Here is a 24,052-nt window from a genome sequence, read left to right on the forward strand (position 1 = left end):
TCATGCATCCCCTTTGCCACCCAATAACTTTAAGCAAAGATGGACTAGAGTTTTTGTTTTAAAAGATACCCCCTTCTCTGCTCTTATACAATATCTTTATGTAGGTGGATACAGTCGTTCATCTTTTTATTTAGAGAGTGAGTGTCCTCTGTCCAAGAGGAAATTATAAAAAGAAAATCCTGTGCTTTAGCCACTATTACAAATGCCTAAAAATCCAAGAAATCCCCTTTTCGGTTACTAGTGAAGAAATGAAAATATGTCCTTGGGTCTGTGTACAAATCTGCAGTAATCCACCATTTCTGTCCTTTTCCTCACCTCACCTAGTGTCACACTCGTGACCCATTCCTCCGGTGCAGATTTAAAATGAATAATCATGTGAATCTTAGAGCGGGACGTGTGATCATTCAGAGCTCGTAGTGAGGCTGTGTGTACCCCGTACCTGGGCACTGATCAGCTCGGGATGTGTGCTGCTCGCGACCTCATCACTGCTGCTCAAACGGGCTGCTCTGTGTCTGCCGTACTGATGGAGGAACGTGCTCTTCTCCCATCTCTCCTACAGCAACTCCATCAAGCTGGTGAACCTGTGTTCCATCTTCATCAGCACATGGCTTACGGCAGCGGGCTTCATTCATTTGGTAAGTTGACACTGCGGGAGAAGAACAGAAAAAAAAAAAAAAAAAAAAAAACGACAACATGCACTTCCAGTCTGTGAGAAGCCATTTTGTGACCGCTGTGTTGGAGTTTTTGGTAGGCTCTTATTAAGGCATTGGACTTGGTGACCGGTGTGCTGTGGATTTGTGTCTTACACTAGATGCTTCTTCTGCAAGTGTATGTAAATTTTATGCATTGTAAAATTAAAGTTCAGTTTGAAATTATGTGCAGAAGGGCATTTTGCGGAGAAGAAATCTGCCACTAGATGGTAGCATAGCCATTTTGGTCAAGCAATCCTATGTTTTGGTTTTTAGCAAAGGGTATTTCATGCCACAGACCAACCAGGAGTTTTCAGTACACCTCATTGCAGTCTTTCAAAATAAATACATGTTGGTAATATACCAATGTGAGTTTGTACCATATGGACTCATCGAATGACCTGGTTAGAATTTTTAATAAACTGATTTTTTCCCCGCCGTGTGACAGTATTGATTACCCTCCAGGTAAATACTGTACCTTTTAAATACTGTCTGTTCCAGGTGGAAAACTCAGGGGACCCTTGGGAAAACTTCCAGAATTCCCAAGCCCTTTCCTACTGGGAGTGTGTGTACTTGCTCATGGTCACCATGTCCACTGTGGGATACGGAGACGTTTATGCAAAAACCACCCTGGGGCGCCTTTTCATGGTCTTCTTCATCCTCGGCGGTTTGGTAAAATGAGTTCGCTACCCCCTCCCCCCGTGGCCCTCCTGACCCCCCTACCCCCCTCAAACCCCCCCTCCCCCCATCTCTCCTCACCTACGTTTCCACACCTGCAGTCACTGTAACTGTAGGCCACACACACACACTCACACACCTGCTAATGTAAAGCACATTTACTCAGAGAGCTCTGAAATTTCTCTGAAATACACACACAAACCCAGGGAAAAGCGTTTATAAAACACTACTTGGTATAATGCTTGCTGTGCATGGCCATGATGTACTTTAAAATTCCCTGGTATGCTTTTCCAAATATGTATTTAACAGTTCCAGATAATTTGACATTTTAATACCCTCTACAGATATCTAAATGCCCTCTACAGATATATAAATGTTAAAAATGATACGAATTTCACATATGCATCCAGGGTGCTTTGTTACTGTACTCCCTGTTTAGTAAAAGCACTCTGGCACTTATTATATACTATCCATGTCTCGCCATCTTGCTGATGCTACTGAATCACATGACTTGTCATGCACGGTACACCCCCTATAGGTTCAGCCAATGTTATGCGCATTCCCTGCAGATTTCCTGTTATGATGTCAGCACTGGGGGAGGGATAAGTGGGATTATGTTTGTTACAGTTTTGGGATAAATGCTGTTGCTGTTTCTTTAAAGCAGTGTGCGATTTCAGGAAACCCCGCCCCCTCAGGAAACCCCGCCCCTTCTGTGTTCCTTTCCCAAATTCCAACAAACACAGCGTCGGGGAGATGTGCCATAGCCCAGTCTGACCGTCACCGTGGCGACCGCCCACCTTCAGGCCTTTGAACTGTCTTTACGCTTTCTTGAGGTTGAAGCTGAACTTGCAGTCCATGAAAAAAAAACAGAAACTATGTTTTAGGTCTATTTAATTAAATCCATCTTAGACATGGTGGGTTCAAACATGTAGGCCTACCAACTGGAAATATGTCCTTATTCATCACCGTTTCCATAACAACAGCACTGTATGTTTTTTTTTGTGTGTGGTAAGGCTTCTTGCTAATGTCAGTTAGTTACTTGACATTATTTTTTATTCTGTATTTATTTACTTAGCATCGAGAGCGCAGTTAATTTAGCTGAGCGTGAAAATGTCGTAAATCACCCGTCTTAAGCACATTAAAGTCAGGATTAAATATTGTGCTTGGAAACAATGGGGGACTACGTATGCCAGGCCTTTGCTGTGTTCTGCGTAATGAAGCTCGCATTTGCTTATTTGTGCAGTGAGGTGAACACTGAAGCAGAGAGAGAGAGACAGAGAGAGAGAGAGACAGAGAGAGAGAGAGAGAGAGAGAGAGACAGACAGACAGACAGACAGAGAGAGAGAGAGAGAGAGAGAGAGAGAGAGAGAGAGAGAGAGAGAGAGAGAGAGAGAGAGAGAGAGAGAGAGAGAGAGAGAGAGAGAGAGAGAGAGAGAGAGAGAGAGAGAGAGAGAGAGAGAGAGAGAGAGAGAGAGAGAGAGCTGAGCACAGATTTCAGTGGGTTATTTAATCAAGCTGCAAAACGCATCCGGCTCCTCTTTACAGAGTCTTAACGCCTTCAGCGCTGTGCACGGTCAGACTGCGCTGCCCACATCAACCCGACACGCGCGTTTGTTGGACAAAACATGGCACATAGGGTTTTTTCTCCCCCTCTTCATAACTTTTCTTTTTTCTGTCACAGAATGACAAGAAGTCAGCTGTGGGAAAAGTGTTTATCTGCTTTCTCCCCCCCAAAACGAATATCTGAAAAACTGGGGCCTTTTTTTCTAGGAAAACATTTTTGGATATAATTTGTTGAAAATTCAGTTTCCACTTGTTAACGTTAATGGACACCTTTTATTATTATTTTTTTGCATTTAAGCTCTATGTAGCATAACACAAAACACATTCACACGGCACCTCTTTAATTCCCCAGTTTTTTTATTTATATATTTAAAATATATTTAATTATATTAACACATAAAAAAAATTTCTTTATCAATCTCATACTTTTTTTTCTCCAGATCTTACGGGTATATATTCTAAGAATGACAGGCTCCCCTTTGGCTGATCTTTTTTCAGTCTTCTCTTCTGTCTCCTGTCTTCTCCTTAGGCCATGTTTGCCAGCTACGTCCCTGAAATCATAGAGTTAATAGGAAACCGCAAGAAATACGGCGGTTCCTATAGCGCGGTAAACGGACGAAAGTAAGTACTCCGCGGGCGGGGCTGTCTCGGTCGCGGCAGAGCGCAGTCTGCATGCCGTTTCTTCTCTCTCTGTCTTCACGCATGTAGGCCATGTTCGCTCGCTACGTGCCCGAAATCGCCGCGCTCATCCTTAACCGGAAGAAATATGGCGGGGGCTATAACTCCACTCGCGGCAGAAAGTAAGTCAAAAAGAAAACCCCCCCCCCCCCAAAAAAAACGAGGTGTGGTTGTGTGACCCAGTGACATCCTCTCCGCAGGGAGGCTAAACTCTGACCTCACAGGAACGTCCTTTTTGTTTGCTGTGATGTCAGAGTTTAATATATAAATATAAGTCACACTGTGACTGGAGACCTTGGCCATGAATAATGTGTACATGTCATGCTGCTGCTACATGTTTTGTGTACGAGCCGTCATTGTGCTTTTTTTTTTTTTTAATTTAACGCATATATACGACTGCTGCTTTTTTAAATTTCACGTGAAACTTCAGTTCTCACGAATATTTGCTGTTCTCTGTGCTGCTTTGATTTAATGTGCTTATTCATTTGTGTATTGTGTGCTGCAGTCCTTTGCAAAGCTATGACATTCTCGCGTCTATGATAGCCATTGTGACATCATTAGTGTCGGCCCAAGATGAACACGTAGATTGGCTGTTCAGTCCTTGCCTGGGTGAATTCTGAAGATTTAATAGCAACTTTAATCATTGACACCATTTTGTTCATAGGTCGCTCTGGATAAGAGTGTCTGCCAAATGCCTGTAATGTAATAGGTAATAATCACAGTAAAATATCCAGTGTTAAATCAACTCTTACAGAGTACGTATGTTCCCTACTGGACTCTGTTGGAGTTGAATGAACATTGGACATTTTATTTTGGATTTTTAAATAATATTGAAGTATTTTATTCTTTCAAACTGGCCTTTTCAGTGAATTTGCCCTGTACACGTGTAATATCAACTCTGATAGTTGTGGTATCTCTCAGTTCTGTCCCTGTTGGAGTCACAGTAACACCGATAGAGCTGGAGATTTGCTGTGCGTTGTGTCTGCTTCAGTTTGCTTGGTGTATGATTTCCTGCACGCTCGTTGTGTCGTAAGCTCCTGCAGCTTTTGCATCTGCATGCGGCTTCGCTGGTGCTCTATCTTCACCCCGATCGCACCCCCCCCTCGCTGCTTTCCCTCCTCACATCTGGCCCTGATCTTCAGTCAGCCCCCCCCACACCCTCGACGTCGGGACGCCTCGCAGACCTGGCGACCCTCTTAGCGCACACCTGGCGACTCTCTCTTAGCGAACACCTGGATCGCGCGCGGCCCGCCTTCCTGCATGTCTCCCTTCTCCGTGTCTCCTCTCTGTCGACGGTGTCTGTCCATCCGGTCCGGTTCATTCTAAACATCTCTGTCACTGCTCTGACCTTCCACCTGCTTTCTCACATGAACCCTGCGTCAGTGCACACATACACACAAACTCGCACACACACGCATACACACACACACACACACACGCACTCACGCACTCACACACACACTCACGCACTCACACGCGCACACACATGCACACACACACACACACACACACACGCACTCACGCACTCACACACACACTCACGCACTCACACGCGCACACGCATGCACTCACACAGGCACACACACACACACGCGCACACATACACACACACTCACACACACACACACTGCACTGACTGATTAGCATCCAAACTCCTGCAGCTGGTGCGGAGTCGCTGCATTAATGGCTCGGCAGACGGGCCCTTTGGTCACGAAGCAGCTTTCATCGTGTGGCGTAAGAAGGGCGCGGGGAGTGCGAGCGGCCATTAGCGCCCTTTTGTTTGAGGCTGTTTGCCTGTCAGCGGAGGAAGATTGATGAGATGTTATGCTTGGCCCGAGTCGTGCTTCGGGATGTGCGGTTCGGCGTCGAGCGAGCGTGCCGTCCGGGCGGCCGAACGTCACTCCCCCGTCGCATGTGATTGCAATTAGAGGAACGCAAACCTGCAAGTCTGCAAGCCAGGCCGACACAGGCCGCATCCACACATAACTTACCCGCAGCTCGCAGTCTCTGAGCTAGAAAGGGCTAGTGTACTGCAGCGAGCGACTGAAATGGAAGAATAAAAAGAAGTCTGTCCGGTCAAAAAAATGTCCTGTTGAATCTTTGCTTCAGCTCTGTAGGGAGTATACATACTGTGCACTGCTGAACAGCTCGTACAGCTACATTACAGTCCTGAATATAAATATACACCACACCACAAGCATTCTGAGGTATAAACTGTGTCTTCACTCTAGGTAGAATTATGCATGCATATCATTATTGATATGGAGTATCTGCTTTTGCAGTGTATAATTTCTATTTTTATGTATTTCTACCAAAGTTAAGTTAAATGTGGACAAAAAAGTTGAAAAAACAAAAATCAGCCTGAATTGTTTATTGGAGATCACATATAATGTCATTGAGGATGCATGTATACATTTCAGTATTTGTAGAAATTTAATATTATACATATTCTTCACGATATTTAATTTAAGCTACTGAAATCTATGTATGCATCATGGATAGAGGTGCAGTGAATAATAAATAAGTAATTCAGCTAGTTTTTCTCAATATTGTGACTTGTAAAAGCTTGACTATCAAGTTTCATTGTTATTTCATTCGTGTATATTACCCTCATTGACCAGAATGGTCATATGAGGTACAGATCTGGGTCCCCCGCGGTGTCACGTTTGGTGATGTCTGCAGGTTGAAGCATCTGGACTATCTCACTAGTAAAGGTCAAAAACATGGTTTGTAAAAACCGTCATTTTTTCTGTGAAAAGGTCTCTGATAACTACAGACACAAACCAGGTTGCTGATATTTCTCAAGAGAATATGAATGTGTTCCTCTATGGAAACAATTTTAAACACAAAAAAATTGTGACTCCTTGCCAACTTTTTGCAGTCTGAGTTCCTTCATACTGTTCCCGACATACAAGTATTTCTCCTGTTCCGAGTTCACCAAGATAAAATATTATGAACTGAAACCGGACAAGAGAATGATTAATTCATTCCCCGTATGAAAATGAGCGTGTGCATATTGTTAATTTAATTAAAAATGAGGCAGAGGAAAGCAGGCTTTCATCATCTCTCTGAAGCTGTCACACAGCACAGGCATGTGAAACACACAAGGTGCTATCCGTGGCTAACACATACTCAGGCCGCTTAGAATCCTGGCCCAGCTTCCCACACATCCAGGCCTGGAACCAGGCTCTTAGGGCCACACTAATCACAGCAGTGCAGATACTTTTTATACCTTTGAGGATCTTATTTTCTGGCTCTTTCTTCTCGTATTAGGAAATTGCTTTTACATACATCAGCTACAGCACTTATATCAGCCTGGTGCCAGGATTTTACTATTACCAGATATTGCCTTGGCTATTATCAGATACATCAGATATGTACCTTAGCTACAAGTATGGGTTAGGAATTCACCAAACTTCTCACCTCTTTAATGCAATAGTGTACATTTATGAGGGGCAGCTTGCTACAGCAAAAAGCCAAATATCATTCAGAATTATGTGAATATAATATGGCACAAAATACACATATACAACTCTATATTAATACACTGATATTAGTCAATTAAAAGAGAACATTAACTATAATATATAGTGATGACATCTTTCATCTTGCAGGCTAATGATTCTACAACTCATAGTATGAAAGTGTATATACTTTCAAAGCCAAGGGAAACAGAAGTACAAAAAGGATAGACTGTGAATCAAATAATAATATCTCCTGCTTTGTGGAGGCTATTAAATGAGAAAATCATGATTTGTACAGAATGTTTTATGATATCCATTCACTGCGCTATTTGGGCTTTCCACTGTGTTCTGAAAACTAGATGCCTTAAGCTAGGGGTATTTGTGTAATTTTGTTTTATTATTTCTTTTTTTTAAGCATTTAATATGGGCATACCCAAGCACATACCCAAGCATACTGCTACAGGAATTTAGTAGAATATATTAGACAAGATAACTTATTGTGCAATTTAAATTAGACATGTGATTATTTCCTTTGGCAAATTATTTTTTTAAAGTCACTTTGGATAAGAGCAAGTGCTGAATGAATGTAATAAGTTTTCTCTCAGTTTCTAAATGTATTTAAAAGCGCCCAATTCAGTATATGTAATCTGAGGGTTCTATTATTCCATGACGCCGTTTGGAAAGTTAATTTTGTCCATTGCTAAACCGTGAGGGGATAAAATGAACACTAGCGTTTAATTGGGAATCAAAGTTAAGGGCATGTGTTGATTTAATGTGGGCCTAGAACATACCCAGCCTAATGCTGAGAAATGCATTCATTTCCCTTCAGCCTGATTTGCTGTACTGTTTTAATGGATTCCATGAATAGTTTAGACTACAGCTACGTGTGAGTGTAATTAAGAAAAATAGTAATCGCTAAATTTAAAAAGGGATTCATAAAGCGGATTGCAGAGGCTTTTTCGGATTGATTTTCTTTAGCCGGACAAAGAAGCACAGAGGGCTTTGTAGGGTTCAGAAGGGGGTGTTGATGTGGTCATACATGGAGTTGGCTCTGACTTTAACAGAATGAATCATTGAAAAATGTATCATTCCAGTAAGGTTTACTTTGACAATGGCACAAATCCAGAAGTTTGAACCACACATTTTATGATTGTTTTGATTGCGCATGGTTTTTTAATGTTGGTGCTTACTTACATGATGTACTTAGGTCATAGGCAGACATAAATAAATGCAAATAAATTGCTACAATAATGACTATTGACTGGAGTGGCTAAATAATTTATTAATCTTAAAGAGAAAATTATTTTCTTATGTTGAAATTGAATGAAGAGTTTTGGTTTTGCAAATGCTGAACTATCCATAAACATTTCAAGCTGGGCCGGAGAATGGCTCTCCAGGGCTAGAAGTAGAGACCCTCTACATGTTTAAGACTAGTCTTGACACAGTGCGGACACATATGAGAAATGATGATGAACCTAGATGTGCTGAAGGGCCTGTAGTCTATTTCTAAGATGATGCCACTGACTGTATTCTCACTTTGCAAGCTTTTCGATTCCTTGCGTTTTTGCTGGTTACTTTTGTGTTATCGTATCACTGTGTCGTTGGGATACAGTGTGTAAATAGTTTTGTGTGCTATTGTTATTGTGTGATGGTGCTGTTATAAAATAATGTGTCAGATGTATTTTGACAAGTACCCGTCTAGTTATGTAAGGAAATGCATGAAGGACACACACAAAAGAAAGAAAGAAAGCCTCCTTGCGTACAAAGAAAAAGAGACAAATAAAATAAATTAACCACAGAAAAACAAAAAGTTTGTGGTGAAGAAATTTGAGCAGTAGCGCAGTCGCGCTTCAGCCATGAACATGGACGCGATGTCTTTGAGCTACGCTGCAGGACCGAGCGAGCGTGCAGCCGCGGCACCTCCAATCCTGGGACGGATCGCCTCTTGTCACACCCGGTTGTAATTGTTTTCTCTCTAAAGACACCCTTTTAAATTTGAAATAATACACGCGGCTCTTCGGGGTGAAACGTGCTCTTCTTCGGTAGCCGCGGATACGTCAGCCGTGCGCACTCACACCGTCTGCTCTTCTTCAGAAGCCGAAGGTTCCGCAGTCTCCGGGTCATCAAAAGAGGAATCTGTGAGAGGCTCTGCAGCCGATAGCGCCTGACGGCAGCCCGCAGACGCTCAGCGTTTACCCTCTCAGCAGAAAACCGACCGCTTCTGCCGCTTGGCTCCTTTCCTAATGATCTGTTCGCTATTCAGAGCCAAAATAGCCCCCATTATGTTTTGACACACACCTGAGAAATAACAAACTTACTCTCACTGCCGTGGCTGCCAAACAATACGGAATGGGTATTTTCCTAAGAGAGTGAGAGAGAGAGAGAGAGAGAGAGAGCGAGGCTTCTGGGAGCGAGCTGATGTTTCAACAGAAACGTGATTGATTTCTTCTCGGGAACATAGTCATCAAAATCAGCCGCAGTAGTTCATCAGTAATCCAGCATGGAGATGTTTAATATTCTGCACGCCCAGACGGCTGGATGTCAGGCTGGTAATTGCCTGTTGGCGTCGTGCTTTGGCTCCCATGCAAAGCACAGTGCTGTTGTTTTGCAGATTGTCTTACGAGTTTTCTGGAGCCATTTGAGCACTCGCCTCAAAGACCAGTTCAGTTCCCCTCAGTGGAGCTCTAGCGTTGCCCCCCCCCCCCCTTTCTTTAAACTTTGGCCTGCAGAAACACACTTGAGGCAGTACTGTAGAACGTTGTTTCTGTATGATTATCTTACTGGACCACAGGCAAAATTCTTAAAGTAGTCGTTTTTAGAATATACTGTAGTTCAATAAACCATTGTGAAAACTAAGCAATGAAAGGTAATGAAGATTGGAACTTCTTCTTACATGTTAAAGTATAAACTGTAGCATGAGGGGGAAAGAAAAGCCTCCCTGAAAAGGCCAATTAAATAAAATGGCCGCTGCCTTCTCTCTGGTTAATTACCTTAAAGTATATGCTGTGTGTAATGTTGCTTTAGCAGAATGTTTTACAGTTCTTTAAATTATTGGGATAGATTTTTTTTTTGAGCAGAGGCACTCTTGCATTTTATGCGATTGTCTTCTTCGTTAGGGAGGACGACTCTTGATAGCATTACCACAATTTTAGAGAGCATTTAGAAAAATGCACAAATGACGTTAAAACACAAGACTTTCCATTTTCAGTTATCTGATAATTGCAGATAACAGATGACTGCGGAAACATTGGGCTGATGTTGTAAAAATGTTTTTTTAAATTTTTTATATGGGAGCATTAATCGCACACAGAATGGAATGGCTGGAATTGTATTCTACGACCTGACCCCTGACCCCTGACCCCTGACCTGCGGCATTGCTTTTCACATGAACATCAAAATCATTGTGGTATGCTTTTTTGACTAAACGGTAGACTGAACCTGAAGAGGCCCATTTGGTGATAACACACCATGAGACAGGGAATAGCCTGTTGACCAGTACTCTTCCTCCCTAGGTGGTATTATGGAACCCTGGGACACAGTTGGCTCTGTCACACAGTCATGATTGGATTGTCAGGCCACCATCGCCAGGTCATATATCTAGCCGTGTGTACCACACCAGAGGCCTTCTGTTGTTCATTCCTGAAGCCTTTGAAATGAGCAGAGGTCACAACCTGCACTGTACGCTGGTATAAAACCTGTTTATTCAGGGCTGCAGTTGTTAACCACTTGAATAGGCTTTGACGGCAAACACAACAGGCCTTTCTGTTTGGACTGGCCCAAGACCAGGTGCCCGAGGAGAACTCTCTCTGTGTTCCACTGCGAAGCCCAGCTCTGAGCTTCACCTCTGTTAGTAAATCAAACCGAGGCCGTGATCAGAGGACAAATGTGGGGTCACAAACTCTGTCCAGAAATACACCGTTCTGAATCATCTGAATATTGAAAGAAAAAAAGAAAAGTCTAAAAAGTGACTTCTGAGAAATCCTGGGACATTACGGGTGGGGGGTTGGGGGTTGAGGGGGTTGGAGGCTGTAGGAGGCTGTAGGCCTCTGCCAACACCATGTGCAAACGATCTGAGAGCGGATTGAAGTGTGTACTATGCGGGCGAATGTAATTCAGACAGCTCTGATTTGAGTGCTGAGACAATGCCAGTAATGTCTTTCACTGTTAACCACGGCTGACATTTCCTATTTGCAATTTCACATAAGAGCTGCGTGCTGAGAAAATACGTGCTTTCAACAGAGCGCTGGAAAAGAACTGTCACGCAAAACCAAGACACGGTTTGCATTCAAAAGCCATTTGTTGACATATATATTTCTGACTTTGCAGTGAGACAGGGTTTTATTACTTTCTCTGCTAAGAAGGCTGCTATTGTTTTGTGTATGTCAATCACAACGTATTTAATTTATCTTATAGGCACATTGTGGTCTGTGGTCATATAACACTCGAAAGTGTATCCAACTTCCTGAAAGACTTCCTACACAAGGACAGGGATGATGTCAATGTAGAAATTGTTTTTCTCCATAAGTAAGTAATTATTTTTTTATCCCAAGATTTAACTGTCAATAACCACATTGTTTTTTAAGAGATAAAGAAAATTGAATAATGCAACTGTAACAATAGAGAGCAGAGCTTTGAAACCTATATTTGCTATTGTGAATTCCTATGATACATTTGATGAATGATTAAATGTATAGTTCATGTTGAAAAACTTTTGAAAAGTGAAATTACATGTCGTAAAAATTCAGTTTTACATAAAGGAAAGCTCATTTCTTCACCTGAGCAAAACTGATTGCCAAAAAAATAAATCCTTATCCTCTGTTTTTCTCTCCCTCTTTGGCAGTATTTCCCCTAATCTTGAGCTGGAAGCCTTATTCAAGCGCCACTTCACTCAGGTGGAGTTTTACCAGGGATCTGTCCTGAATCCGCACGACCTGGCCAGAGTGAAGGTAACGGTGCGATCACCGCCTCCGTCACACGTGTCCGTCACACGCGTCCGTCACCGCGCTCGTCTGCCGTGAGCGCGCTCGTCACAGGGGCGCTCCGGAGAGAGAGCGGGGTGAAGCACGGGCCTCCGTGGCCTCAGGCCCCGAGAGAGACACGGTCCCTAGCGCTGTGTGAGCGCGGGAGGAGGGAGGAGGAAGAGGACGGCTGCTCTTCTTCGGCCGACAGGTTGTGTCCGTGCCGTTGACCCTCTCTCTCCTTGTCTCTCTCTCTCTCCCTCTCCCTCCGTTCTCCACCCTCAGATAGAGTCGGCCGACGCCTGCCTGATCCTGGCCAATAAGTACTGTGCAGACCCCGATGCCGAGGACGCGTCCAACATCATGAGGTACGGCGTCTCCACGCACCTTCTCTCAGCTCGGTCCGTATGAAACGCCGCCGCGCGTTACTGTGCTATACGCCATATACTATAAGCGCTATACGCCATACTATACGCGCTATACGCCATATACTATACCCGCTATACGCCATACTATACGCGCTATACGCCATATACTATACCCGCTATACGCCATACTATACGCGCTATACGCCATATACTATACGCGCTATATGCCATACTATACGCGCTATACGCCATATACTATACCCGCTATACGCCATACTATACGCGCTATACGCCATATACTATACCCGCTATACGCCATACTATACGCGCTATACGCCATATACTATACGCGCTATATGCCATATACTATACGCGCTATACGCCATACTATACGCGCTATACGCCATAGCGCTATACGCCATACTATACGCGCTATACACCATATACTATACGCCATATACTATACGCGCTATATGCCATATACTATATGCGCTATACGCCATATACTATACACGCTATAAGCCGTACTGTGCTATATGCCATATGCTATACGCGCTATACACCGTGCTGTCAGCATCGCTGCACTGTGGCTGTACTGAAGGTGAAACCGGCTCCTGTCCTTATTATAGTTTCTATAACGATGAATAAAAGAGTGAAGGATGGTTGGGCTCCCTTTAGGCCTGAAGGAGGAAATGATGCGTGGCTTTCACAGGAAACCAATACGAACAGAGTGAGCCAAGGAAACAGCCAATCAGATGTACACACTGAACACTAAATATAATTGCGACAACTGATGTGCTTTTCACCAGAATGGCAGCATTTGCCCTTTGACCCTTCGGTTAAGTTGCATGGGAGCTGAACTGCACAGCTGCAGGGAAACCTATCCGTGTGGATTTGCCGACGTCAGCTAAAAGCACATGAATAGCAAGTAATAGGCCAAATGTTCCACAGTAATGCTGTCAGTGGATAATATATCAACTGCTGGAGTGCGGGCCCACGGTGGATGTTTGGAGAGCTGATTCTTGTCATCTCCTTCAGATGGGAAAATGAAGTGTGAATGAGGTTTGCCAGGGCTAGGCTACGTGGCCCGCTAAGCGTTTCCAATCACAGATGTTTAACTTGGAAGTCAGCGAGAAAAACAAAAAAGGAAAGAAAAAAAACCTCCCCAACCCCCCTAGCCCTGAAGGAAGGAATTAGTTTCAGTTTCCTTCAAGACACATGAGAAGTGAAGAAATGCGTTTCAAAAGTTTGTTAAGATGTAATTGAAACAACGCTGTATTGTGAATTTCCAGGGCAACACACCAGTCGGCATTTGGAAAAGTTTATAGCATTTTCTCAGAGTAACGCACTGTTGATTCTTATCAGGGCTGGGGGGTGATTCAGCACTGCTGTGGGCTGCTGTTTATATGGCCTGCTTCACAGTCTCATTTTATAACACTGCGCTCTGGTTTTATAGAGTAATCTCCATCAAGAATTACCATCCAAAGATACGAATCATCACGCAGATGCTGCAGTATCATAACAAGGTAAGAACAAGGGCCATACTCCATAACCACTTTCATTATGATGATCTCACTGCATTAAATCATTTTTTAATGTTCTTTCTGGTCATTATCTTTATTCAAGGCAACAAAATAAACATGACCCAACACTTACTTTAAGAGTCTATATATACAAGCAAAATACATTTCTGTTTTGTACAAATTCCTTTTTTTATGTGTGTATGAACAGATACAAACCTCAGATTGCCAAGCAGCAAGCATTGAGTGTTTTTGATTATGTATTATTGTGTGATGATACTTTCTACTGTAAATATCTAATGCGTGACATTAATTCATAAAGCCAAACTCAAATGTACCACTGGTACTTTTACAGAACACACACATTGGGTGTTTAACGATTAACAAAAAAAAAAAAACTACTAATCAGCTAATCAGTTGTTTTATTTATGAGTGCTTTTCAGCAGTATAGATGATGGACCTTGACCAGTGAAGTCTGACCCATGATGTTGAGGTGTACATCTCATAATCCCCACTTCTCATTCTTTAGGCCCATCTGCTGAACATTCCGAGCTGGAACTGGAAGGAGGGGGACGATGCCATCTGCCTGGCCGAGCTGAAACTGGGCTTCATCGCCCAGAGCTGCCTGGCCCAGGGCCTCTCCACCATGCTGGCCAACCTCTTCTCCATGAGGTCCTACATCAAGGTGAGTTCATCCTCAGTGCACAACCTCTTCTCCATGAGGTCCTACATCAAGGGGAGGTCACCCTTCATTAAGACCGTTCTGCTGCTGGCCGCCGGTTCGCTGGGCCTGCTGGTTTGGTTTAAACCGCACCGAACCGGGGAAAGACAGCCGTGCCGTTGTGTGGTTCTTCCTTTAGCTGGGTTCCAGCGCGCATATCTCCAGCCAAATTCTTTAACTTGGAGTCACTCGAACCTCGAACAGCGTTTGACATGAGACCCCCTGTTAAATCAGGACCTGGTGTTCTGTCATCATCCCCACCGCACGCATCTCCGTAGGCAGTTTTTTTTTGCGGTATTATGATGCAATTTAGCGTATGGCTCAGCACCGCCAAAGAAGAGAGAAATTAGTGGTCTTGGTCTTTGACGTTTGCCACCCGAGAGCACTCTAATGTAGCGGTGAAATCTGAACCATGTGTCCGTTTCTACGGTCGCAAACCAGCGTCTCAGCCCGCTTGAATTTTTAACTTATGGCACATATTTACTCGGTCATGTTCTGAAGTAAAAGCAGTTGGGGAAAATTCACTTCAATTTAAATAACAAGAGCATACACATTTAGGGAACACACACAACATTTGTTGCGAATGCAAAACATTTCCCGAACGGTCAGCATTCATTGCGAATCAAAAGAGAACTGCCGTGTTTATTAAAACATCTTTTTAGATAGAGGCATTGCCTTTATTGACACCGAGCCATTTATATTAATAAGTCACATGTCATATTCTGTTATTGTTTATCCACTTGTGTGTATGTGTCATAGTTGATCAGGAAACGTTTAAAACAGCACCCAGACCTCCTGGTCTCGGTAGTGTTCCCATGACTGAGAGACACAGTACTAAGATGATGAAGACGATGATGGTTAAGCGTACAGGACCGGCCTCGGGCTGAGGAAGGGGGAATAGATTTTACACATATGTACTGTATCAGCACGCTTTTCAGAAACCCAGTCTACAAAAAAACACTGTTTCCAGGCATAGCCATCCTGGAGAAAACAGTATTTTAGGCAGTAGAGCATTTGTGTGGGAATATGCTCATTTCAGTTTTAGCTCTGGAACACGTGTATTATCCGCAGTAGTTATCCTTTTTATTTAGAGCTATTTCCTATGGTGCATGAAACCTGGGTCTGTTGCACTCAAGGAGAGAAGTGTTCATATTGCCAGCTTCTGGAAACACAACATCACTTTACAGGCTGCTTTGGAGTTACTTGAAGTGTGTTTTACTGACCGTGAACCCCCAGACACCCGGATACCAATCGGTGCAAAGCCGGCTAGTTATCAGAACTATAAAATATTCTTCAATGCATGTGAAACTGTCCTGGCCAATCAAAAACATACGCTAGATCTGAAATTTTATCAACATCTCCAGAAAATGAGCAGTACTTTTTAAGAATGTGAGAGCTACCTAATTTTATCGAATTTTGTAGTTCTTTGGTCAGAATTTTGAATTTCTTTGCCCCGTTGAATATAAGACACATTGTGAAGCAAAGTAACTGGAATTCATTACATGTTTGACTGACATTTTACTTGCAGTGCAATGGTTTATTTAGACTGCATGTACAATGGTTAATTTAGAACAAAAACGTGACATTTCAAGAATCCAGTCATTGTATTTTTCAGTACGAATAATACACGCATGGAAACTTTCACATAACTTCTGGCGAGACATTAAACAGATGCATGATGCCAATATGAATTATAGCATGCAGCTTTGATGAAAATGTTCTAGAGGGAGCCATTTGGTAGGGTTACATTTGATAAATTACACAGTAATTAAAAAGTCCTGTAATCATCTTGTCTTTTCCCATTTATTTTTGTGCACCATCTTCAGAACTTTAAACAGTTCCTAGAACAGGGAATCCCCTTGTGCATATCGCTATAACAGTCTTGGGGAATTTTATAAATAAAGAAATGAGATTTCACGCTCTGTAATACACTGGCTGTCTGACATGAATGGGCTATTTATCCTGGGTATTCGGAATAGAGGTCGCATTTAAACGTAGGGTTGGAGAAGTCGTTGAAAATTGGGTCAGCGGGATATCTTTAACACATAACGGCATGCCGTACATTAAGGACACATGCAGTAGCCTAGATGTGTGATCTTGAGTCGCCGTAGAGTGAGGCCATGTGACAGCTTTTCACGGATGATCTGAGCGGGCTCACGGGAAGTCGACCAGAAGGCCACTCGGGGGTGTTAATGAGATGAACTTGAAACGGGCAAGCGGTTGTTAGATCTCAATAGCCATCCCAACGAACCGACGTTGCAGTCGGCGGATGATAACGGAAATGTGCGTTGATGGAGTTGGCAGCGGTGTCAGCGGCGGCTTTTGTGCGGCGCGATAATTGCCTCACATTCTTGTTAACCTCTCTGCTGCGCTTTTACTCAACATTTCCTACGCGGCATAAAGTCTTAATTCCTCCGCTCACAGTCCTGAGAATAAATGAATCGAGAGAGTGTATGAATGCGGGTGTGTCGTGTATACATAGCATATGTGCAGCCGTCTTTGTTTTTGAGGCGCCGAGCAAGTACGATCACGAGAAAGATTGGCTACTACATAAAAAGTAGCTTTCCATCCCTGGTTTTTTTTTATTTCTCAGTAAGTGAATCAGAGCGTGTTACCGTTCGGATTGTCTCAAATTCGAAATAAATGAGCGCAATAAAACGTAACAGGATTAAATAAAAGTGTATGCTGTGGTAGTCATCAGTCCAGAGGAACTGGGAGAAATAATTGTTTAGAGAGACAGGCTAAGGAGAACGCGACTCAAGTGCAGAATACAGATCTGCACTGACAGGAAGTACACATTTGTACGGCATAATTTGCCCGAAATAAGTAAATGCCATTTCCTTAGCAATAAATGACAAGCCTCCTCCATCTATTAGAGCACTCTCAAGATGCTTCAGAAAGGAAAAAAACTGCTTGCTCGTGTGCAATTGCTTTATTTCAAGACGAAACAGCAACCTTTTGAAGAGTTCAAGTCTCTATAATAGGGTGTTTCTGAAACGCGTTAGAGCAGGGCTGTCAGTGTGAGCACGAGCACTGGCAATGCTATAGAGCTTAATGGGATTTCGCCTTATCAAAGAATTTCATTCCCCCCACGGTAAGTATTCAAATGCCGGCAATGTGAACTGGCATCACCCCATATGCAATTAAACATGTCGCGCGCCTGCCGTATCCAGGGTGTCTACATTCTCCAAGTACTCAAATAAGCGTCCTGCGTCTCTCAGCACTAACGCATTTGTACATATTTGCATTGAAGTGAAATCTTGTTACCTGGTAATTCGTAGTGCTTTAGGTATTTTAACAGCCAGATTATTTATTTATTTTGTTTTATTTTTTGTATGTGAGTTAAAGTGCATTGGATGAACATTTGATTATATTTGACACTGTCACGTGAAATTGAGAAATGAACCTGTTCACCCTTGCATAGGTAAGGCTTTGTGGCAATACCTTAGGCAGGGTTTGACACTTTCAGAAATATTTTAACGACATCCTGACACACTTATATAAGTTGACAAAATTTAAGATAGCGTTGACCTTTTACATGTTTACTTGGCACCACTGAGTGTAATTTCATTATTTTGATTATCAGTGTTTTGCCCTGAATCTATGAACAGGCACTGACATATAGAAATCAGAATATTTCAGCACATGGAATACTCAGTTATGTAGGTATTAATTAGTGGCCGAGGATGATGTCACCTTTGTTGTTTTAGCATTTAAAAATATAACGTTTTTCAGATTGAAGAGGACACGTGGCAGAAGTACTACCTGGAAGGAGTAGCCAATGAAATGTACACAGAGTACCTGTCCAGTGCTTTTGTGGGCCTTTCATTTCCTATGGTTTGTGAGTAAGTACACCTGTTTTACACCTATTACTCTGCTAATCTCGCTCTCTCTAAAGCACGCACACGCAAACTCAGAAAACACACTGATTTACACAATATAGGCCTACATATGGGCATACACACACACATTTACAAGCACTGTTCACACACACACACACACACACACACACACACACACACTCATTCACACACAGACACGGCTAAAAGTAAACATAGTATAGTGAGGAGGTTAAGCTATGATTAAGCGATCACACTATGATCTGGGCTCAATCATTTGTCCTTAACTTTGAAATAAGTGTGGAGTCTTTGGTTACAGGACGTCACCCTGGTTAGATGAACACATGGTTCCACATTTTAACATGTGCCATTGTCTCTTCCCCAGACTGTGCTATGTGAAGCTCAAGCTCTTGCTGATTGCCATCGAGTACAAGTCAGATCAGAGAGAGAGCAGGTGAGGGTTTCTGTGTGTTCCCACATGAGCTGCGGAAATGGACACGCGTTCATTTCCACGGTAATTTTAGTGTCAGCCTTTATTTATTTTACAGATTTCCTGATCATTATTACTTCTTATAAACACAACACCATTTCATTGTTAATGATATGCGTGCCGCTTCTTGTAAACCGTGCAAGCTGCAGTTTGGTGCTGTGAGCCTTATCTGTGTTGTTGGTTTTGAGATGCAGTACGTATTCCTGTAGGGCAGCTCTAGCTGGCATCTGCAGTGTTTATTCTGTGATGGTGGTAGCTCTTCTTTTAGATATAGTCTTTCCACACGCTTGGCGACAGCATGCTCGACTGTGTGGTCATGTGATAACCGTGTGCCCTGTCTGATTTCCCACAATGTGAGGTTTTGAAGCAACATTGGCGAACTCTAAAAACAATCTAATGTTCTGCTCCTATTTTATAGAGCACTCTGTTTTAATTGGTTAATGGGAAGCCATGGAAATCTCAGTTTTGGGGGATCAGCATGTGTTGATTTGCAGTGTGGTCTCAGTTTTTCTAAGCATGCACGTTATATGACTGCTTTTCTTCTGTTTTCATAACAATGATGCCATTGCTGAGCCCAGAGGAAAGTGTAGATGTGCATGTGTTAGGGTTCTCTGTGATAGTCTTCTGTGGCGTGTGTGTGTGTGTGTGTGTGTGTGTGTGTGTGCGCTTGTTTTGGCTTGCCTTGTCTTCTACAGTATGACTGCAGTACATACTGAAAATCCTCGCATGATCCACAAGCTGACCTGCTCACAGAGCTCTCTGTGTGACTTTTATCTGGGCTCTATGACAGTTACAGCTGCAGACGTGACCAGCTGTTCCGTTTCATACGTGCCACGGTCTCCACGGATACGGTCATTGATGATTCCTTCTCGTGGGGGAGCATTAATGAGCAGGGTCCTGTCCTGTCTCCGTCTAATTAATGGGGACTGATACAGCGCTCCTCTACGGCCCTTTCTGCACTGGCTTTTCTATCTTCAATCTGATTGGCTGGCAAATCCCCTGTTAGTTTTATTGTAGAATGTTCAAAATCACTACCTTTGCCATGGCATTTGTGTTGCTTTAACATTTTGATTCATGCAATATGTCTAATATTCAATATTCATGATGAAGTGTATTTAAATTAAAAAAAAAACATTTGCAAAAACATTTTTTAAACACATGTGCAGGTGTTAACATGCTGTGCATGTGCAGGTATTTAAAAATGCTGGTATGTTTACTTTGGTTTTTCTTTCTTCCAAAGCACACAATAAGTCAGAGTTCACACATATATAAAAATTGAGACTATACATTCAGAGAGAAGGAATTCAGGAAAGTTATCCCGTATACAGGACTTTTGAAATGAGCACCTCAGGTTTTTCCCGATTGAGTAGGAACTGTTCATTCCCTTGCATTTCATCAAGTACTAACATACTTTAGGGACCTGGAGGCCAGACTAACAGTTAAGCACAACTCATCTGTTTGATTCATTTGTGTCTTTGACTGCTTCAACCTAAACCCACTCCATGAGAGAAATTTTAATTACTCCACACCGGGAAAATTAAAATGTGACCTATCCCGCTGTTGTGCATTCTGTCTGTTCCTTATTGAGGCTGAAAAGCCAGAACTGTTCTGCAGTGATACAGCTGGACGAGTTTTCAGACCAGTAGTAGTAAACTGTACCTTATATTAGCGTAAAAATTACAGCACACCAACATGTCACACCATGTTTGTGCGTATCATTCCTCTTGATTAGAGACTGGAGTGTGGGTGGTGAAAAGGGACTGAATTAAACTCACGGGAACTCTTCTCTTTTTCAATTGAGCAGCACCCTCATAAACCCTGGAAACCATGTCAAGATGCAGGAGGGAACTCTGGGATTCTTTATCGCCAGTGATGCCAAAGAAGTCAAGAGGTAACCCCTTCCTCGTTCAGAGAGAGAGCCTAAAGAAATGCACAAAATGGCCGATTTGGCGGAATGACTTCAGTGGGGGGTTTTATTTTGTCTTGCTACATGCTTCTGGTCTACTTGCTCTGCTTCCTCTCGATGTGGAGGATGTGTGTGTACCGTATGAATAAAAAACAATGCTGAAAAGTGCCTTTTGGTGTATGCCAACCAACACATTAGTGCACAGTGTGTGACTTCACAGCAGATGAACTCTCAGAATTAGACTTGTGTTTTTGTAGATTGCCGCACAAGGCCCATTGCATGAATACGGTTGAGATGGAAGGGTTTGTTCATCTGCGTACTAGTTTTTTCATGCAGAAAATCCATATACACACGCAAATGAATAATTAAATTTGGCAGATTTCATTAGGATCGGATCTTTTGGCTCCGATATTGTGAGGGCTAATCCAATTTGTGTGAATTAAGGCAATTGTCAGTTTTTTTGCAATGTCTTTCTTCAGGGCGTTTTTTTACTGCAAAGCTTGTCACGATGACATCACAGACCCCAAACGGATTAAAAAATGTGGCTGCAAACGGTGTAAGTACATATTCCTGCCTAACACTTCACCATCATCTGTTTCATGCAGAAAGCATATATGCATTTTTTAGTAGTTCAAAGTGCACATAGATGTACACATTTTAGGAAGACAAATATTTTTTCTTTTAAAAGAAGTGCATTTATTTGTCACATTTGCCACCTAAAGTATCAGGTACACTGTGATTTGCATCATTCTGTAATTGTTTTCAGTTTCAATTTCACATTCAGTGCAAGTCCCCGAATGATTTAAAAAAAAAAATATTCTGGCTGTGACATTTGTTGGCTAAAAAAATTCACAGTTTAGGTAAACAAAGTTGAATGAGCCTTAAAAATATAATGGCCTGGCCTTTAAAAGTGATTGTGTAAACTGTAAAGGAATAAGACGGGATATTTCTCCTGAGGAAGCACGGGAGGCTCGCGCGCTAACGGCAGTGAGACCGCGGCGCTCTCGTGGCTGGGGAGAGCGGTCCTAAGACAAAGCAGCCTCGCGTCAGCATGCTAATGACGCCACGTCAAGCAGACGCAGAAGCGAAATGACGTGATTAGCCAGGCTGAAGAAGGAGTCTGTCAGAACCCGACAGCTTCTGTTTGAAACGGGCGGCGCTAATGCTCCCAGTCAGGTGGAAAAACAAAGGCGCGTCTCCCGCTCAAGCTCTCCCCGCTTCCCGGAGCCGCCGAATCGCAGGGGCAAACACCCCATTGGCCCTATCATTGTACCGATAACATCAACCGCGCGAGCGCTAACTCCACGCGCCTCTGTTCTGTACTGCAGATTTGTCGCTGTTCTGATCAAACGCTGCAGTATGCGCAAGCTGGTTGGACAGAAATATACTAAGCACTCGCAATTTCCCAAATTCCTTTAGTACAGCGTGGTTAGGCAACTTTGGGAACAAATTGGGGAAAATTACATAGGATAAAACTGTATTTACTAGGAAACCAGCTGTCTCTATTTAAAATATGAGTGAATTTCATTGAGGACTATAATTATGTTATTTATTCTCCTAAAACATATAACACGATCTATCCCTCTAGTTATGCTCAGGCTATTTTCAGTTTAAAAATGTTGTATCATTTTAGGAATTAGACCAAGTGAAATAACTTATTAAATGAAAATTTATTAAAAGCCATTTTATTTTGGATTAAAAAGGGCAGCATTTTTCTGTATTCATTCCTAGCAAAGCTACCTTTAACTGTAACACAGGAATATCACGTTGTTGTTACCTGACCTACATAGGCAGTTGTCCAGACCAGTTAGGCCCAATATTAATAATTCAGTTTATGAAACTCAGTGCATCCTTAAAGGTCACATAATTACTTTAAGCAGCCTACTCATAAACAGTTTCAGACAACCTGAAAACTCACCACCTTTTTTTCATTTTGCTTTCAATTATTTATAAAGAATATTGTCATTTTAAACATGTATGCTAAATATTTCTTGGAGAAGTTTCATCCCTCCAGTACATGTGGGGGAAAAAATATGTGAATGTCTCCAGTATAATGTTTAGCCTAATTGTATTTTTGTATAATCCCACACTTCTCTTGTGATGTGATGTTCTTGTTCAAATTTAATTTGTTTTACTGATGTTAATTTTGTTGTTGTTTTTTCACTGAAGTTTCAACAGCTTGGCAAAATGGAGAGAAGTGACAAGCCCATCACTGTTGTGAAAATTTATGTTTTATGACCATTGACCTTTTTTTTGATGTATTTTTTTTCCTTGCTGCCTTGGAACACAAAACTATGTATTTAACCTCTCACTGATAGTGATAACTTGTGAGTAAAAACGGGTTCCCTTTCGCCCAGTCCAGTCCAACTGTCTTCCTCCAGCAGATAGTTTATATCTATGTTGCATGTAACCGATGTAGCTACTGCATCCTTCCCACACCTCATCTCTGTGCGGCCCTCAGGTCAGAAATAATAGTTATAGTACATAAATAATACCAACAGAAACCAGAATTTCATAACTCAAAACCTGAATATTAATAAACCGTCTGCGCGTTAAATCTCAAACGACGGGCACTCTTTATTCACGGCATAAGGGGACGGTGCTGTACATAAAAATTGGCCTTGAAACTTATGTGCTCATGCAAGTTAATTTTCCTCTTTAGCCGGTTTAGGTTGAAATCATGTTGCTGGTGCTGCTTGTGAGTGGTAAACCACGTAAACGCGGGGGTGGAGGGGGGGGAAGAAAAAAGAATAAAGGAAACTGGTGACAGTCTAAAATGTCATACACAGAGATTGATATTGCTAACATTAGTCACGGGTTCAAGGGAGCCAAGGGGAAAAGCGAGCGACTTGGGCCGTTTCGATTCATCTGCCTGCTGTCAGAACCCATTTTGCACGCTGCCGTATTCGCAGAGAGTGGAAAGTGTTCTGTGGGAAGTTTCTCAAACTCGTGAGCTTAATGAAGAGCGTCGCCAAAACACAATCAAAACAATCTGGTCCCCACTTTCGCGTTGAGCCTCTCCCAGCCTTGGTATTTTGCATAGCTTCTTTCTTGTATATAGGATCATCAGAACTTGGCGAATTGAAATGACAACGTCCCCATTTCAATTCTCGACAGTAGCTGGGCCCTTTTTTTTTACTTCTCAGATTAACCCATGCTGTTGAAGTAGCGCCTTTAC

The 24,052-nt window shown here is 42.5% G+C and overlaps 1 protein-coding gene across 24 annotated transcripts in view; it reads left to right on the plus strand.

Annotated features, from left to right (window-relative positions):
- LOC118219574 (calcium-activated potassium channel subunit alpha-1) overlaps window positions 1–24,052 on the plus strand; it is a 172,936-nt gene that overhangs the window by 106,807 nt on the left and 42,077 nt on the right. For 14 of the 24 annotated variants that reach the window (XM_035402824.1, XM_035402828.1, XM_035402832.1 and 11 more), the window contains 12 exons: window positions 560–635; window positions 1,191–1,361; window positions 3,460–3,551; window positions 11,486–11,596; window positions 11,913–12,018; window positions 12,316–12,398; window positions 13,855–13,924; window positions 14,448–14,603; window positions 18,375–18,484; window positions 18,864–18,932; window positions 20,773–20,859; window positions 21,354–21,430. In XM_035402824.1, the coding sequence (XP_035258715.1) occupies window positions 560–635; window positions 1,191–1,361; window positions 3,460–3,551; window positions 11,486–11,596; window positions 11,913–12,018; window positions 12,316–12,398; window positions 13,855–13,924; window positions 14,448–14,603; window positions 18,375–18,484; window positions 18,864–18,932; window positions 20,773–20,859; window positions 21,354–21,430 (1,208 nt within the window). Of the gene's footprint in view, window positions 1–559; window positions 636–1,190; window positions 1,362–3,459; window positions 3,552–11,485; window positions 11,597–11,912; window positions 12,019–12,315; window positions 12,399–13,854; window positions 13,925–14,447; window positions 14,604–18,374; window positions 18,485–18,863; window positions 18,933–20,772; window positions 20,860–21,353; window positions 21,431–23,192; window positions 23,202–24,052 lie in introns of all 24 variants that reach the window. The other 10 variants (XM_035402823.1, XM_035402830.1, XM_035402827.1 and 7 more) reach the window with 1 other exon arrangement.

Source organism: Anguilla anguilla, chromosome 2, assembly GCF_013347855.1.
Source record: "Anguilla anguilla isolate fAngAng1 chromosome 2, fAngAng1.pri, whole genome shotgun sequence".
NCBI classification, from domain to species: domain Eukaryota; kingdom Metazoa; phylum Chordata; class Actinopteri; order Anguilliformes; family Anguillidae; genus Anguilla; species Anguilla anguilla.